The following is a 19049-nucleotide window of genomic DNA, read 5'->3' as shown; positions in this document are numbered from 1 at the left end:
CTGCCATCCTATCCATCAACCCTTTTTCCTTCATTTTCCCTTCAATCACTAGTTATAGTCTGTTAGGTGATTGCCATGGTACCAAAAGGCAAACATCATTAACAATTACACTTTCTTATACCATCAAAACAGTTTGTCAAACAGTACAGTTCTTCAGTTCACATAAACTCCCTTAATACAGTCTGTATTCTTCAGTTATAAACACTGTGCCACAGAACCAGCACTGATTGAACCACCTCCCTCACACACTTCCTCGCAAGCAGTACATAGTATTACATAAATGGGTTGACATTCATTGGTCAGGTGGAATGTACACCTCTCCTCAGGACAATCTTACTAATCTACAGAGTACAAACTCCTGTCTTCTTACATACAAGCAGAAAGTACATATGAGTGGACACACAACACAGTCTTTCACTTTGTCCGTGTCTGGCCATTTCCCTCACAGGAGGAAGGAAACATGGATCGGGACTCGGCACTCACCCTGCAGCTGTTCTGTGTCTCACTCACACCACACTCACTCTGACATTTAGATCAAAAACCATGGTTTATTCATACTACACAATGCTGACAACGTTTTCTAGCTGGAATCTTAATAACACTCATACTCTGGTCGACCAGTTGCAAACGTTAATGTTTTTCCCAGAGTCGGCTTGACACACGGTACCAAACACTTAAAGCAGATGATAATATTGAACATACAACCTATAAGCCCCGTGATTACAACTTGGAGAACCCAGGCTACCATTTGACAGGCTATCCACTATATCCCATACCTGTAGGAGAGACCAACCTAGGCCCCTCCTATTGTCAACTACCTGGGAGAGAGTATTTGTTCTTGTTTCCATTCATATGACATACAGTTCCCTTTCATAGGAACTCACCCAAGGAGTCTTCCTACCCCAGCTGGCAACCAAAGCCATGAGCTCACCTCCCTGGGAGCAGCACGTATGGCTGTAAACTGTGTAGGATGTCTCCTCAAGACATATGGGCTCCACTTACCATACACATACCTGGTCCACCTATGGGTGGTCCTTGTCTGTCCCTGCAGTGATCAGGTGAGGAAGGGAGTCCTTCAGAGAAATCTCAGGGTGCGCCTAAAGTGTCTCCCTCTCAGCTGGTCCTGCAGCGAACAGAGCTGGTCCCACCTGGGCCGCCAAATTGACTACAGGAATTGAACTCTATAACCTCTATAACTGATACAGTCTCCCATGACATACTTATACCAGAGTTGAGGAAGTATGGGATAGATGAGTGGACAGTGAAGTGGGTCGAGAATTGGCTGACTGGCAGAGTGCAGAGGGTTGTCGTTGGCGGTGCAGTGTCTGGCTGCAGGGCTGTAACTAGCGACGTCCCCCAGGGGTCTGTGCTGGGTCCGGTCTTGTTCAACATCTTCATCAATGACCACCCTCAGCAAGTTTGCTGATGACACAAAGTTGGGAGGATTGGCTGACACACCTGAAGGCTGATGCTACCATTCAGCGAGACCTGGACAGGCTGGAGAGCCGGGCAGTAAGAAACCGGATGAGGTTTAACAAAAGCAAGTGTAGAGTCTTGCACCTAGGGAGAAATAATTGCATGCACCGGTACAGGCTGGGGGAAGAGCTGCTGGGGAGGAGCTCTGCTGAGAGGGACCTGGGCGTCCTGGTGGACGACAGATTAACCATGAGCCAGCAGTGTGCCCTTGTAGCCAAAAAAGCCAATGGCATCCTGGGGTGCATTAAAAAGAGCGTGTCCAGCAGGTCGAAGGAGGTGATCCTCCCCCTCTACTCTGCCCTGGTGAGGCCTCATCTGGAATATTGTGTCCAGTTCTGGGCTCCCCAGTAAAAAAAAGACAGGGATCTCTTAGAAAGAGTCCAGCAGAGGGCCACTAAGATGGTGAAGGGCCTGGAGCATCTCCCCAATGAGGAGAGACTGAGGGAACTGGGTCTGTTTAGCCTTGAGAAAAGAAGGCTGAGAGGGGACAGGATCCAGGTTCTATAAATATTTGAGGTGTGGGGGGCAAAGTGTTGAGGCCAGACTCTTTTCAGCAGTGTGTGGAGACGGGACAAGGGGAAACAGACAGAAACTGCACCATAGGAAATTCTGCACTAATGTGTGCAATAACTTCTTTACGGTGAGAGTGACAGAGCACTGGAACAGGCTGCCCAGGGTGGTTGTGGAATCTCCTTCTCTGGAGATATTCAAGACCTGCCTGGATGCTGAGCTGTGCAACGTGGTGTAGGGAACCTGCTTTGGCAGGGGGCTGGACTCAGTGGTCTCTGGAGGTCCCTTCCAACCCCTACAATTCTGTGATTCTGTGAATATCATGGAGTTGTTTGGATGGGGAAAGACTACCCCTTTGAATGACCTTTTGTCAGGGCATGTCCTGGGATTCCTAGGATCCTCAAAATGCAGCACTGCTTCTGTCACTGAAAAATGGGGCCCTGTGTGGGACGGAGGGAGGGTCCATGAGTCCCTGGCCCACCTGACTGAGTATTTCCATGGTCTTAGCAAAGACATACTTACAACTTGAGAATGACAGTTAGCTGTGTTCATGGTGGCATGGCCACTTTTAATGGCCTTGAACTGTCTGAACATAACTGAAGAGGCTCAGGCTGATGCAAATCAGCTATTGAATGATAGTGTTGAAAAACTGGAAAGACAGGTGGCAGTTTTGATGGGGAAAAAAACTAATTCAATCATTCTCCTATGGAAGATCAGGAACATCTCTCTGGAAGACCATGGGGACCCTGTACAAGGGAATCTGTATAAAATGGACTCTGTAAATGAAGGCACTAAAAGGTCAGATTTTGAGGTTCCATTTGGACTAGATCTATTTGAGATCTGACTGATTGTAACCCAAAAATGGAAAAAAAAAAAAAAAAAAATGCAGGATAGGCTGGTGGGAGTGCCCTGACCAGTATCCAACCCCCCAAACCCTGCTGCCCATAATACAGCAGCTGAACTGATGGATATAGTACAGTGGTTTAGACAGAAACCAAGAGAGCATGCCAGCATAGCTGCTCTGGTTATGGGACATGGAGGCAGAAAGCGCTGTGGTGAATGGACTGGAAATTTCAAAACTGACATCCATTACTACTCACCCTGCCCTCAGGCAAAGACTGTATGCTCTGTCCAACATAATGAGGATAGCCATTTGATCAGTGAATGATTTATGGCTGTGTGTCATATAACATGGCCAAATAAGAATGACATACCATTAAATATCAGCCTGTGGTCCTCTATGGAGGACTAACAAAATTATATTAGAGAATTAGGCATGAAAGAGGCAATCTATGAAGATGATTTTGAGAGCCCAGTCAATAAATTTTTCATCAGGAACGAGGGATCTCATCCTACAGCCATCACCTTTACATCAGGATGGGTCTATGTTATCCATACTGAACCCCCCAGTGGCCCTCAGGTGCTGTAATACAACAGGCTGCCCAATTGATGGGGAGACAAGAGTGCCTATGGCCAGATGCAGGCTCTGAATGGTGGTGGAAAGGTCTGAGAAAGGCAGAGAACCATCTGCTGCCATGACTTAGGCGTCCAGCCCCTAAGGTAATCCAGTCTGGACCCATTAGGGTCTTGAGACAACAAATGTTTAAAGACCAGATTAGAGCAGGAGTTCAGTTTAAAAAGATCGATGGACAGCATAATCAGGAAAAAATATCTGTTAAACAGGCCCAAGCACTGAGTATTTATAGTCCAACCTTTTCAGCCAAACTAGATGTGAATGTAACTCAAGAAGGGTCTGGATGGGGGCTCTGGCAGAGCCAGAGTTCTTTGTGAACCCCTATGAGGTTTTGGCCACAGGTTTGGCATGGAGCAGAATAAAGATACATCACAGTTGAAAAGCATTTATTGGCTACCTATTCTACACTACAGGTGGTAGAACCAGTAGCTCAGATTTCAGAGGTTATCGTTAAACAACAAGGCCAGTCCAGGGGTGGGTAAAAGATCTAACACACATCTCTATGATGGGGGTGGCCCAATCACAAGCAGTGGTGCGCTCAGTTGTTCTGCTTGCCTGCTCCTCACGGAGTTTGGAGAAATCTATGCCTGTTGCGTGTTCGAGTGCATGCGCAATGCCATGTGGAGGGCTTATCACAATAAAGATTGGCGGATTTGCTGCGTAGACCGGTCAGAACTCAGATCTGCGTTGTGCTTCCTGCGGCACCAAACGCCCAACAGTGGCAGTTCCGTGTATTGGCCAGCAGGTGGCAGCAGAGACCACGGAAAGAACGTCTGCGGGACAGACCCTGGGGATCCGTTCTCTTTTGATTATAGGGGAAGAACACAAAGATGGAAGAGGAGGGAAGGGGGAAAAAAAAAAGAAAAAAAGAAAAAACCAAACCACAGCAAACAAATAAAAACTTCTCCAAACGTAGCAAACGTGAATGTCTGTCAATAAATAAATGAGTAACTGAATTGATGTCCGTTTCAGACAGTCCCCTGTAGAATCAGGGTAAGGGTTAGGATTAGAGTTACATTGCAGGTTAATGCTGTTATCTTTACAGCTCCTGTGAGGGTTGGGGTCTGGGTCAGGTGTTTAAAAAATGAAATGAAAAAAGAATTAAAAAAATATATTGAAAGCTTCAGATTTCCTTAATCTTTGTGGGAATCATATAATGTGCAACTCAGATCTACATCTTCGTACCTCTTTTGTGGTGTAGGGAACCTGCTTTGGCAGGGGGACTGGACTCAGTGGTCTCTGGAGGTCCCTTCCAACCCCTACAATTCTGTGATTCTGTGAATATCATGGAGTTGTTTGGATGGGGAAAGACTACCCCTTTGAATGACCTTTTGTCAGGGCATGTCCTGGGATTCCTAGGATCCTCAAAATGCAGCACTGCTTCTGTCACTGAAAAATGGGGCCCTGTGTGGGACGGAGGGAGGGTCCATGAGTCCCTGGCCCACCTGACTGAGTATTTCCATGGTCTTAGCAAAGACATACTTACAACTTGAGAATGACAGTTAGCTGCGTTCATGGTGGCATGGCCACTTTTAATGGCCTTGAACTGTCTGAACATAACTGAAGAGGCTCAGGCTGATGCAAATCAGCTATTGAATGATAGTGTTGAAAAATTGGAAAGACAGGTGGCAGTTTTGATGGGAAAAAACCTAATTCAATCATTCTCCTATGGAAGATCAGTAACAACTGTCTGGAGGACCATGGGGGCCCTGTACAAGGGAAACTGTATAAAATGGACTCTGTAAATGAAGGCACTAAAAGGTCAGATTTTGAGGTTCCATTTGGACTACATCTATTTGAGATCTGACTGATTGTAACCCAAAAATGAAAAAAAAAAAAAAAAAAAAATGCAGGATAGGCTGGTGGGAGTGCCCTGACCAGTGTCCACCCCCCAAACCCTGCTGCCCATAATACAGCAGCTGAACTGATGGATATAGTACAGTGGTTTAGACAGAAACCAAGAGAGCATGCCAGCATAGCTGCTCTGGTTATGGGACATGGAGGCAGAAAGCGCTGTGGTGAATGGACTGGAAATTTCAAAACTGACATCCATTACTACTAACCCTGCCCTCAGGCAAAGACTTTATGCTCTTGTCTGGAGGGCTTATCGCAATAAAGACTGGCGGATTTGCTGCGTAGACCGGTCAGAACTCAGATCTGCGTTGTGCTTCCTGCGGCACCAAACGCCCAACAGTGGCAGTTCCGCTTATTGGCCAGCAGGTGGCAGCAGAGACCACGGAAAGAACGTCTGCGGGACAGACCCTGGGGATCCGTTCTTTTGATTATAGGGGAAGAACACAAAGATGGAAGAGGAGGGAAGGGGGAAAAAAAAAAGAAAAAAAAAAAATCAAACCACAGCAAACAAAAAAAAACTTCTCCAAACGTAGCAAACGTGAATGTCTGTCAATAAATTAATGAGTAATTAAATTGATATCCCTTTCCCGCCCCCCCCCCCCCCCCCCAACTTCTGAGATGAAAAAAAAACACTTCTTTTAGAAGAAAACAGAGTAGTAACAACTTCTGTACCTACATTCACCACTCTGAGATCCTGTCTGGGTCTCCCAAGGCTTGTAAATAACCACTGGGTCGGTTCTGATGTCGCGTGATTTGTTGTCAGTTCTCTCATGGTTCTCCGGTCAGTTCTCCGGTGCCAGGATCTGCCACAGGGCATTCTGACCACGGGCATCATGTTTCTATGCTGCCGCCTGCATTTAACAGGCAATGGGACTGCCCAGCATGTGCAAGGCAGCACCTCTTTCACACCACCAGAATGTTTAAGGCTGTTGGGATTGTTGTTAGCGTCCCATTAACACTGAGGCTAGAGATACCCTTAGGATTGACATTACTATTAGCATTACTTTGATGGTGCCCTATCTGGGTCATTTCCAGGGGATGTCAGGAGTAAGGCACAGTGTCAGGAGAAAAAGAACAGACTCTGTTACTTTATAAACGTGATAATAGAGAGAGTTCATTGGAAAAAATACAACTCTTAAATAATGCAAAGCATGCTTCTGATTGGATGCAGGCATCATCTGGGCTCTGATTAATATTACTCTTAAGGTAAAGATTATTGTTACCATAATGATTTTTTTTTTGGATTATGATCAGGGTTAAGGTTCCTTTTGCTACAAACTTCTAGCATCATTTTTGTTGTTGCATTTGGAGTTAGGGACGATTTTAGAATCAGGGTAAGGGTTAGGATTAGAGTTACATTGCGGGTTATTGCTGTTATCTTTACAGCTCCTGTGAGGGTTGGGGTCTGGGTCAGGTGTTTAAAAATGAAATGAAAAAAGAATTAAAAAAATATATTGAAAGCTTCAGATTTCCTTAATCTTTGTGGGAATCATATAATGTGCAACTCAGACCTAACTCTTCGTGCAGTGAGTGCCTGTAAATTTGCTGGAGCCTAATATAATATGGCCTTGTGCTTTCCACTAACTCACCTTCATTTCATTTTCATTACATTTGCTTGGTAGTCAGATTTTGGTGTGTGGATATTTTAAAACAATCTAACTGACATTAGCAAAAAATTAAAAATAAAATTAAAAAAAATGCACAACAGCATCGTATCAATTTTTATAGATAAGATAAAGAAGAGCAGTTTCCCTTAGTTTTCTGTGCCTCTTTACTTTCTTACCCTCTCCCCTTGTGTGAGAAACTCTCAAAGTCAAAGATTTCTAGTTAGGCAAAGATGGCAGCGATAGCAGCAGTGCTTATTCATTATTGCAATACTGCGCACACATCCCCTATTGGCAAGGGAGAAACTGCACACCAGTCAGTGAAATCAATTCTGTTCTGTGCCCTAAACCCAATGCAGGTGATGCTCTCATGGCTCTCATTGGTTGAGCATCTCAGGCTCACAGACTCCTCGAGACTGTGGCTAGGATTCATTTCCATAGAAGGTCAATTACCAACCTCTTGTTTTTAGGTCTGCCTTGTACGTTTCTGCGGACAGAGAAGGGCAATGTTTCCAAAAGTCAGTACATTCATTCTGTCCTGTGCTGGGCTCTACCCACCCTGTATTTATCTTGTGCTTGTCTCAATTCTCCCCATGTCAGAATGCCCCCAGTCTGAACTTAATTCTGTTCAGCAACTTTCTTGGTGGAAAAACTACTTATACAGCTGTTTTACAAGAGGGTTATACATTCAGTTAGGGCCTACACTATGTACTGAAAATACTGGAAACTTCCACTGCAAAAACACAATCTACCTCTCCCATCTGTGCAGCCTTGCAGACCCAGAGCATGCCAGGTTATTTCTGCTTTCATAGCATTTGCATGCTGTAGGGTGAGCACAAGGTTCTGCTGCTTGATTCTTCTGCAAGAGCTGCCTACCGGCAAATGGTTGCAGGGATGGAGGATGTGACAGAAAGCATTTGTCTCCACAAGAGCAGAGTTACATTCAGTGCAGAGTGTGAGAGTCAGGTTGGTGTGGAAAAGCACTGACACGCTGGGGATGATGCAGTGCTCACATGTCTAACACTCACAGACATTACTGTCAGAAGGATGGTGCTGTGTTGTGCTTCTACCTTTGGCAGCCCCTGGAGAAATGCTGTGGCACACAGAACACCTTTGTATTGCACTGACTGCTGCCATGCAGCATGGATTTAACACACCAAATCCAGAGGAGCATGACTGCATCTAACTGCCCTGAGAAAAACTACTGTAGCTGAAGAGATGAGGAGGCAGCTGCTCATCTGCAGAACAAGCAGTACTGCCAGACATTGGGCCAGGTGGGCACCTCCTGCTGCAGCGTGATGATGACAGGGCTGGAGATGATCTGCAAAGCCAGCTTAAAAGTGGGAGACGTGAGTCAACATGGCAGGAGGACAGAGGTGTTAGGGAGCAGCCAAGGCATCAAAGAGTATCAAAAGGCTTTGAAAGGTATCACAAAGTGACAGCCAGGAAGACTGGGATTATCATGAGCAGCAACCTGGATGCTAGAGATTATTTGCTCCCATACAAAATGGTAGAGATCTTGCTGCAGACATCCCAAAGCCAGGCAAAATGGGAACCCAGAGCTCTGCCTGCACGAACCCCACAGCCATAGCATTGCAAGCTGAGCTGCCTTGCTGTTTGTTGCATTCATCCCAATCCCTGTGATTGAAGACTCAGAATGCAGTCGAGGCGATGACTGAGCATGAGAGTGACTTTATTCAATAAAAGACAGGAGGGCTTGAGAGGTCAAGGGTGAAGATGGGACTCCTCTTGTCAAGATGAGAGTGGCTCAGAGCTGGTGCTGCTGCCTGGTGCCTGGGACTGGCAGCCTGACTCTAAGTCCCCATCTAAGATGCTCAGCTTCACCTCACTGATGCTGCCCTGCTCCTGCATGGTGGTGCTGCTGCTGGGACACTCGGGCTGTGCTTGGGATGGGCAGCACTGCAAAGGCACTGGGTCACAATCCAGGCAGGTGACTGCTGTGTCTGGCAGGCTCAGGTCAGCATCTTCAGCAGAGCCAGGAGATATGAGAGCATGAACGTGGATGAGCCCCTTGTGTCCATCACTGTTACCATGTGGAAGGCTGTCATCCGAATTGCAGCGATTCATGCTTAATAAGAACTCTCCATTGATGGAAAGACACTGCTTGGTTTGGATCTTTGGGGTTGACAAGGGCTCGAATCACCTAGGAAGGCATAGAAACACAAGGGTTAGTTTCAAACATTTGCAAGTTGAATCATGAAAGGTTGTTGATACTTGGTAATAGAGTGGCGGCAGGAAGAAGCAAGTAGGCTTGAAGCAGCATAGCCACTGTCTTGAAAGTGATCCTCGTGCAGGTCCAGCTCGTGTGTTGTTTCACTGTAATCTGCTTCTTTGGGTCTACCTAGTGGGCAGCAACACTCGAGTTGTTACTGATATCATTGAAAAGAACTGGAGACAATTGTTCTATTCCTAAGAGCTTCAAGGTGCCTAGAAGCACAAATAGAAACCAGCAGTATTTCATCACTTCACCAAAAGGAAGGTCAAACACCTGAGCTGTGAAGAGCAGTTACAGAACCTATGCATAAGATCACACCAGACATACTTTGTTCTAACAACAGTTATGGCACATAGTCCATTTCCTTCAATATTCCCAAAATGAAATGATGTGGAGCATTACAGGGAAAGAAACACTGCACACAGACACTATGACCCTGATTAGACTCAAGCAGCAGACTTAAAACAAGTCAGAGTTTTTGATTCCAGGATATTTCAGGACCTATCGTGTGAAATTCAGTTACACAACAGTGCCTAGGTGCCTGCGTTTCAAGCAACTTTCAGATCACAGCCATGTAAAATAAAAACAAATTCAGTGCAGAAATAGCAAGCCTGTACCTTAATACTCATGAGATTATCCATTTTTTACAGCACTCTGACTAAGTTCTAAAACTTGCTCATCCCAGTTCACTTCAACAAGTTCCACCAATTCAAGCAATGCAGTTCTGAGATCCTGTGTATGTTGTGCAGATAGAATTGAACAGTGCAGAAATAATCTCTGACAGCTTTAAGAGCTCCGTTCTGCTTACAAACTCTCAGTCCAAAACTATTCAGTTTTAAGGAAATGAACACCTGAAGCAGTTGGATCATCTGCCATTTGCCGCATTCTGCTTCTTGGCATCATGATTAGCACAAAGGGTTTTCTGCTGTCCTGCAGAGATGGAAAAAGTCCTGCTTACAAATGGACCAAGTTTCAGTGTACAGCAGAGTTTGTACCAGACTAATAAGCCACGTCATTCAATTCATGTGCTCAGGTTGTTATGCACTCCGAAAGGAAACAGAACTAACTGCTGGATTCTGAAGGCAATCTGTGGGGTCCTACATTACCTCCTGATTCTGGAAGAGGAAATTCTAATAGCAAATGCAGAACTTTGATCTTTGTAGACATGAGAAGAGCTGGCATTTAGGAACATTCATTTCAGGGAAATCAAATGATGTGTCTATATTTTTACTACAGATAGTATAGGGAGCAGCCAGTTGAAGAACCAGATACAAAAAATCCAGACCATTGGCAAGAAAATACTTCTCCTTAAATTCTGTATGCTATCATGGTACAGAATTAGGCTACAGTGCCACATAGGCCAACCAAGCGTAGAACCAATTCCACTAAATACTGGTAGACAAAGCAGCAAAAACAGGGACAATATTCAGCAGACAGGCCTTTCTACTCACAGCTCAGCATGTTCTGCCATCCGAAAAGCAAGGCCTCTTGTCAAGCTCAGCTATTTCCCTTCTCAGTGTATTCTAGCACCACTGATACCCACTGGTATCCTCCTGTAGAGTGCCATCATATTGTCATCATCCAAAGGGAAAACCCACACAGCAGAGCATACAGCACTACACCCATGCTCCAAATATCCGCCTGAAAAACTAAAAGACAAGCTTACAAACCTGAAGCACCTCAAATGGCTTCCTGACAGACTGGATTGTCTGCCCTTGCCAAAGCCCACATATAGCCCATGAAAAGCTGGCTCTTTCCCTCAGGAAAAAGAGCCTTATCGTCCCAGAGAAAGCATATAACCCTCATTCAATTGCCCTTCCACTCAGCTTAGAGCACTACTAAAACCAGCATCTTCACCTTAGCTCATCACACTGCTGCAGTTCCTTTTACAAGGATTTCACTGGCAAAAATGAAATCAAAGCCGTCACAAGGGATTTAGCACAGTTACGTGTTACTGGCTACGAGAGCTGTCAGCACAGTCACCTGTCTGGCTTTGCTGCTGTTCTATTTATGTACAGGCACAACAAGGTTCAGACACCTCACAGTGCAGTTCTCACTTTGACTGTAAAGAAAAAGGAGGCTTGAAAAGCAGCGTGTGGAAAACAAAGAAACAAGAATTAGAACAACAGTGGGGCCATGGCACTTGTAGGAATTGCTCCGCCTTTAACAGCAGAGCGATTCAAGAAGGATGAGGGCATTCCAAACCAGACCAGTTTGGACAGATTAACAACTGCAAGTAGTGGGTTCCAAAATTCCAGACATGAAATCAAAGCTGGAAAAACTCTTCACATTTTCATCTCTCAATTTTTAGTACATTGTGCATTACAACGGAAACAATTCTTCACATACAACTTGGAAGCTAAAGACAAGTCTGACAAAACAGACTGCACAGAAATGATGGATAATTAACAGAGCAAATTGCTCTTTCAAACACTTAGTAATAGAAAGAGATCTCTGAAGTTGCTGTTCTGTAGAGCACCAAAGCAGTCGCTTGAGGCAGTTCAGGATTAGCCTGAGACAAACCAGCCAGCTGTGTGAACTGAGACCAATTGCACTTCTTCTATTTTACTTTCATTCTATGTGACCTCACTAAGCAAATATTGTCTAAGACCATGAGTATCACATAAATGTGCAGATCTCAAGCTGCTCACTTATCTAGTACCCTTGGCATGATGCTTTATTTTCCTCAGCTATTCATCTAGATTGTGTCTGTTGATTGTGCAACAACAGCCTGTTGGTCTCGATTACCTGTGAGAGGCTCTAACTTTGGCCAGGAAAAATCATTTGAGGATAAGTAATTATCTGGGACTCAGTAAGGCAGTCTTCCCATGCTTTCATAACAGCAGAGATACACACACACACAAACTCATGGAACCCCACTGCTTTGCACAATCCTGTGCACACTCACATGTGTCATGCACTGATTTCCCAGCCAGTCCTCATGGGGTCTATTACTTAGGACAGGAGTGTAGGGGAGCAGCCAGAAGCTGTTTGCATTCCCTGCTGTCTGCTGGGCAGCTTTGCTGGAGATGCTTGGGTTGCTTTGTTTTTCCTTGGGAGGTGGGAAGGAGCTTTGGGTTGGAGGCACATCCTGTGCCAGAGCATCTCGATGGCACGTGTGTGGCACTGATCTGCAGCAGATGAAGGGGAGGAGGTCCCAGCACAGCTCTGCACCATGCTCTGCCACACTGGGCAGCTTGTTCCTGGCTCAGCAGCGTCATCAGACAAGGAGCAGGGAAGGAAATCAAGGATGGGGGGTACCATCAAACGCAGTTAGTGCATGCCTGTGCAAGACAAACAGACCCAGAGCTTGCGGGTTGTTCCTGCTTTTGTAGCATTTGTGTGCTGTAGCTGAGCAAAAGGTTCTGCTGCTTGAATCTTCTTCTGCAAGAGCCGCCTACCGGTAAATGTCTGCGGGGATGGAGGATGTGACAGAAAGCATTTGTCTCCATGACAGCGTAGTTACACTTGGTCTAGAGAGTGAGAGAGGCAGGCAGCACTGCCTGATGTTGGTCAGGGTGAGCTCCTCCTGCCGCATCACGATGATGGCAGGGCTGGAGATGATCTGCAGGGACAGCTCACAGGTGGGAGCCAGGAATGGACACGGCGGGAGGACAGAGGTGTTAGGGAGCAGCCACGGCAACAAAGAGCATCAAAAGGCCCTGAAAAGCATCACAGAGCCACAGCCAGGAAGCTTGGGGTTTTCATGAGCAGCATCCAGGATGCTAGAGACTATTTGCTGCCATACACAACGGCAGCAGAGCTCTCGCTGCAGGCATCCCAAAGTCAGGCAAAATGGGAACACACCCAGAGCTCGGCCGCACAAACCCCACAGCCAGAGTGTTGTAAGCTGAGCTGCCTTTATGTTTCTTGCACTCATCCCAATCTCTGCGAATGAAAACTTGGAATTCAGTCAAGGCGTTGATTGAGCACGAGCGTGCCTTTATTCAATAGGAGAAAGGAGGGGGTGTGAGGTCTGGAGGAAAGATGGGACTCATCCTCTCTTGTAATCATGAGAGCTGCTCAGAGCCTGTGCTGTTGCCCGGAGCCTGGGACTCGTGTCCTGATTCTGTGCCCCCCTGCGAGATGCTCAGCTTCTCCTCGGTGATGCTGACCTGAGCCTGCATGGTGGTGCTGCTGTCGGGGCACTCGGGCTGTGCTTGGGCTGGGCTGCACTGCAGAGACATTGAGTCCAGGCTGGTGCCTGAGGTATCTGGTGGGCTCAGGTCAGCAGCTTCAGTAGGGATGGGATGAATGAAGGCTTCAACCTGGAATTTATCTCCAATCTACTTTTAATACCTTCATTCGATCAAAATCTAGTGTCAATACCTTCAAAGGAAAATGATGCTTTGGGAAACAGAACTTGCAGGCTGAGAGATAAAGCCAAGGTCTTTAGATAAAAATGAGAAAAGATTTTGCTTGTCATTTCGTAACTGTGATGAAATTCGTAATTTTTGTTTGAGCTACATTTTGATAGAATAATGTGGTCGTAATGTGCTTGACTACAAGCATGATTTCCACATAAAGCTGACTCTTAGCAGGAACTCTGTTTCCTTTAGAAGCAGTGAACCCTGGTAGCGAACAGCTTTTCTTACTTCTAAAGACCCTGTCAACCCAGCACAGGACATGCAGTTTGCTAGCATTAAAGAACAAGTTTGTATTTTCCTTGTAAGCAATGTCGGAAGAGAAAGACAACACACATTTCAGAACCATTTTGGCCCCAGTAAAAGTGATGCCATGGAAGAGCTCCATCAAAACTTATGCAAAAACATAAGTTCAAGTGGGCAAGGCCTTATGAAAATCTTCCACACAACTCAATGGAGATTGGGGTGGGTGGGTTTATGAATAAGAATCCTTAAGAATTTTCTTCTAAGAGACTTAAGAACTGTCAATATATATATATAAAGAATATAAACACTAATTCTGTTACTACAAATAAATATATCCAAAGGGTTAGGAGACCAACCCGATCATATCACAAGCTCTTTGATGACTGTAAACGCAGTCATCAATACGCAGAAAAAGATTTAAATAGATTAATATGAATGAGTACAAATGTACAGAAAGAACAACTAGGAATAAAGGTGGAGAAATGAAGGCACAAAGTGAGACGAGTCTGGCAAAAATATCACACAGAAAAGGATGCAATTCTTTCAATTTATTAGTAGCAAAAAGCTGCATAATAAGTCCTAGTTTGCTCCTCATCAGAGAAGCAAATCCTATTGATAAGGTTGTGAGGAGAGATTTTGCATCAGTTTTCATAAAAAGGTCAACTGTGATGAATTAAGGTTGTTAAGAACTAACAAAGAAGTAAAAAAAAAAAAAAAAAGGCCTAGAATACAAAAGTAATAGGGTAGAGAAGATACATAGCTTAGATCTCTCCGAATGAGCTGAATCTGCTATATTCCTACTGCATTTCTAAGGGACTGACTCAATCAATCTCAAAGCTGTTAACGATTATGTTTTTAGAACTTAGGAAAGCCTGGTGATGAACCAGATAACTGATACAATGTACAGACTTCTTTTGAAGAGAGGAAAAAAAAAAGGGGGGGAGATGATGAAAAATGATAGACCTGTCAGCTTAACTCCAGGTCCTCAGAAGAAAGAAACAGTTTAGAACAACTTAGAAGAGATAGGTATCATTCAACACACCTTTGTCAGGAACAAATTACTATTAATGATTCTAATTTACCCCTGTGAGAAGGTGTCAGAGCAACACAGAGTGGACGAGATGCCAAGAGAGTTTCCAAAACTTTACTAAATTCTCAGGCCAGATAAGCAGCATGGTTTAGATGAGCTATAGAAGGATGAACATCTGTAGGTTGCTCCAAAAATAATGCCTCCTATTTATTTCCACGGACATCACAGTAGATACAAAGAGCACAATAACACTGCTTGATAGAGTAAATTCTCAGCTACTAAACCCTATTTCTCAACTCAGATGCTAGCATTAGCTATGCATTTTCACCAGCAGTGAACAAGAGCCTGCAGGTCGCACTTAAAAAATCTGCATGGCCATCTGGAACACAGCTTGTCTTTCACATCACTGTCACCAGTGCTGAAACGTACCATTCACTGCCTCACTGTACTCACATCCACTGATTGGTCACTGTACATGTCCAGCAAACGTCAATGGATGCCATTTTTTCTGCACAGAGAAATTCAGTTCCATTCCTTTGCTTCATGTGCACTTCCATGACAGACGCTATTTTGCCTCTGCTGCCACTTATCACACAGCAACAAAACAGAAGGGGATCCTGGTGGGAAGGTTCAAACTCTACTGCCATACCACCAACATCTGCCTCTGACATCCTCAACCAACATAATAAAATAGGAGGCTTTACTTTCAGAGCAGCTCTTATAAAAATTGCTTAGAAAAAGTACTCTGAAAGTAGCTCTCAGTCTCGCTGTCAAAATGCATAGCTGTTCTAAATGATCTTCTGCAGGACCTGGTCACAGAATTGGTACAATCCAATATTTTTATTAAAGATTTAGATGAAATAGAAAGTATGTTAATTTGATTTGTGGATGAAACCAATGTAAGACAAGTTTGCATTGGAATTCAAAATCATTTTGACAAACTGGAAAAGCAGCCTGAAGTAAACAACTGCAATTCAATAGGGTCAACTACAAGCTACTACAGTCAGGCAGGAATAATCAATGCTACAGACACATGAACGAGGAGCAATGACAAGGTAGCATTTCTACTGGAAAACGACAACATTCTGCACTGCTGAAGACTGCAAGCTGCATGTGAGCCAGCCACTCATGTACCAAAGTGCAGATACAATTCTGGCTGGGTATTAAAAAAAACCTGTACGCTGGCAGGACACACAAATTAATCTGTTCTCTCTGCACTGTTAATCTCTCTGTTAGAATTCTGTTTCCAGACTCAGGAAGAAATTCACAGGGAGACTTGGCACAACTGAAAAAGGTCCAGAGGACATCACTGAAAAGCAAATAAGCTTCTTCCTATGGCTAGTCTAGGTAAGACAAAGAATATATATGGCAAGGACTTCCTATGGCAAGATAGGACTTAAGACAGACAGACAGTTCTAAACATGAGAGTTGTATGAGCTGGAACAGATTACTTACAGAGTCTGGTAATCCCAATATTAGAGATCTCTACAGAAAACTTAGACTAACCTATCAGAAATGATGCAGCTAAGTTGAAGAAAAAAGATGGCTGGTGGAGGTCACCGCCAGCCATTAGCTTCATTAATTTTATGCAACCACAACTAATATGTAGGAACAATAATTCCAACATTAACTGGCAGAGAAAAGGCAAAGGAGTAACAGGACATTTAGAGGACACTTCTGCTAGAACAGCACAGGACAACTTTGATTGGGAATGAGATGTGTTGGTAAGATACCCAAGACTGGAAAATCAATCGCTATTGGACACAGCAGTATTTAAAACCAAATCACTGTAAGGTCAGAAAACAAAAAGATGAGAAAGTATAATCCTGTATCAATATGCACCAATGGAATCAGGCAGTATAAAATGAAAGCTTGAATAAAACTTGCCTATGGTACTGTTAAACCTAGGAGGATTACAGGTCACTCCTTGCAACCTCACTCCTCCTCACAGAAACTCCAGAGAAGATCAAAATGAACAGAATTAGAATGAGCTTTCATTGATGAGCCGTTAGGAACAAATAGATTACTGAAAGCTGTGTACATTTTATCAGCAGCAACCAGGTTTGGCAGGGCTGTTATCGCTGGGTCTTAGTTTATAGAGGTATAGATGAAGGGGAGAGGCCATCTGGGCAGAGCTGCCAAGTGAATCATAACAGATCAGGAGCACAGGGCTTCCCTTCAGAAGGCTGAGCTGGGAACATCGTATTGGGAATTCTTTCTCTTACCAATTTCATCTGATCTCTTCTCTCTAAATCCCTTTTCTATTCCAGGCTTTGTTTCTCTGGGGCCACTTATAACACTCCTTTGTTGTGACTGAAGGAAGGAAACAAAAGAAGCAGGAAAGCATTTTGCTGTATTAAAAGCACAAAGATGGAATGTTTTGTTGACTGAATGTGCACTCTGCATTCTTAACTGTTCTGATCCAAAGCACAGTAAAGTCTTCAGTTGCCTTGGGTCACATTCACAGTACAAGTCAATATTTCATCAGTCTGGTATGGATTACAGAGGACTGAATTATCTCAGCATAAATTCTAGATTGCATTTTATATAGTCCATGGACCTGATATCTCCTTTCACTTTCCTACCTGCATTTTAGCAAAGGCTGCAGGTAGGTGTCATTCAGTAGGGTTTCAATAGACACGTTTCCAGGTCTCATACTGATAGGAAGGTTAGACTCTACAATACAAAGAACAGATTACAGCCATAAACTATGCCTTCTTTTCCACCCTCATCTCCACTCCCCAGTATGATACCTTATTTAACTTATAATTGCAGTACGATTTTTCTTTTGGGGTTGGGATTCTTATCAACTCCACCATTAAGCAAGTGGAATAAACTATATCAGGGCAAACTACAGGCAGGTAAAAATAACGTCTGCAATCTCTTTTCTAGAAATGAATTAGCTCTGGTGCTATAAAATCTCTAACAAGTTGGATTAAAAGACAGACTCCTCTTACATCTTTATTCCCAACAGAAATAGCACTGCTACTGCTGGGAGATTTATTCATGTCACAACCAAAGCACTTCACATTCCCAAGAAGACCAAGTCCTTTGGCTTATACCTCTTGTGACATCCTCAATACATTACCCTTTCCATCCACAGACCAGGGTATATTAGAGATTAATACAGCTCAGCAACTCAAAACACACAGATTGTCAGTCTCAGTAATCAGCCTGAAGAATTTAGAGGACAGTTGTTATTTACTGAAAGTGATAAGAGACCCAGCAGAACACTTAACTCTAAATAAACAATGTGGAAACTTCACTACCCAGAAAGTCCTAAGTGGCAAATACACAGCTCAGATGTTCCTGAATATGGTTTGATTGCATCCATGCTGTGAGGCAGCAAAAGCAAAGGGAGGGAAAGCTTAAGTCAGAAGGCAGGGGGCCCTTCTCACATGGATCTGCTCTCGGTGTTTAGCACTGGTTTGTTAGTTCATTAAGAGTGTGTTAGAAATCAGTCTCTCCATGCTTCTCACCAGCTCCATCGTGCAACAGCGTGGCATTTATTACAATGCACTACTCAGTAATGGGGCCTTCTGGCATGTGAGCAGCAAGGGGTCATACAGAGCCTGAAGGGAGCTGGCAGGGGCTTTGTGCAGCACAGAAGTAACTGCAGAGACAGTTCTTTGCTTCTCTCATAAGTTTCCCTGTAGAGAAGTGTCCCATTAGAACAGTAAGAAGACGGCAACCAAACCCCATCTCCTTAGAAACATGCAATGATTTACCTATTCTACCCTACCACAATGAAGTGCTTTAGCACTTTACCTATCTTAAGCTTGTATTGGTTTCTGCTCACCCTAACGCTGGAAATAAACCCATTCTCCAACAAGCTGTTGCTGCTCACACAAGGACTTGTGATGGAGCTCTAAAAATAGCCAAGTGGCACAACAGAGAGAGCTCCTGCATTCACGCCAACACCAGGATCCAGAGCCCAGGGAGCTGAAAGGGCTGATAATAGCCTCCATCGCTGGGCACTAAGTGGTTAGGCTTTGCCAGCTGCTGAATTCCTGCCAGCCATATGTCTGATATCCTATAATAACCAGCCAGATGTTGGGCTAAGGTAAAGCCTGACAGAGTTCAGAAGGAAAACGGTGTGCCTGCCTCTCATGATCAGCCCTTGCTGATCTTTGAACTCGGCTGTTATCTTGAAGGAAAGCCTCTTCTGAACTTCGGCATGAATCTAATTAATGAGTTAATTCCCTGCTAATCTATTCTCCTCTTTGTGTCCGTTTCATGATTAATTTAGTTCCAG

At 44.3% G+C, this 19049-nt stretch overlaps 1 protein-coding gene across 2 annotated transcripts in view; it reads right to left on the bottom strand.

Moving 5' to 3' along the window:
• Positions 1-19049, bottom strand: part of LOC146752416 (cytosolic carboxypeptidase 4-like) — a 356854-nt gene that overhangs the window by 84751 nt on the left and 253054 nt on the right. The window contains exon 7 of one of the 2 annotated variants that reach the window (XM_085531853.1): positions 8591-9082. The exons of the other annotated variant lie outside the window; for it this stretch is intronic. Coding sequence (XP_085387979.1) covers positions 9079-9082 — 4 coding nt within the window. The 3' untranslated portion in view covers positions 8591-9078. Of the gene's footprint in view, positions 1-8590; positions 9083-19049 lie in introns of those variants that run through there. 2 annotated transcript variants of the gene reach the window in all.

The sequence above is a fragment of the Coturnix japonica genome, unplaced genomic scaffold (genome assembly GCF_054131305.1).
Source record: "Coturnix japonica strain WE unplaced genomic scaffold, WE-NBRP24 Scf045, whole genome shotgun sequence".
NCBI lineage: Eukaryota > Metazoa > Chordata > Aves > Galliformes > Phasianidae > Coturnix > Coturnix japonica.
The sequence above is the reverse complement of the archived record's forward strand: the minus strand, read 5'-3'. Positions and strand labels throughout refer to the sequence as shown.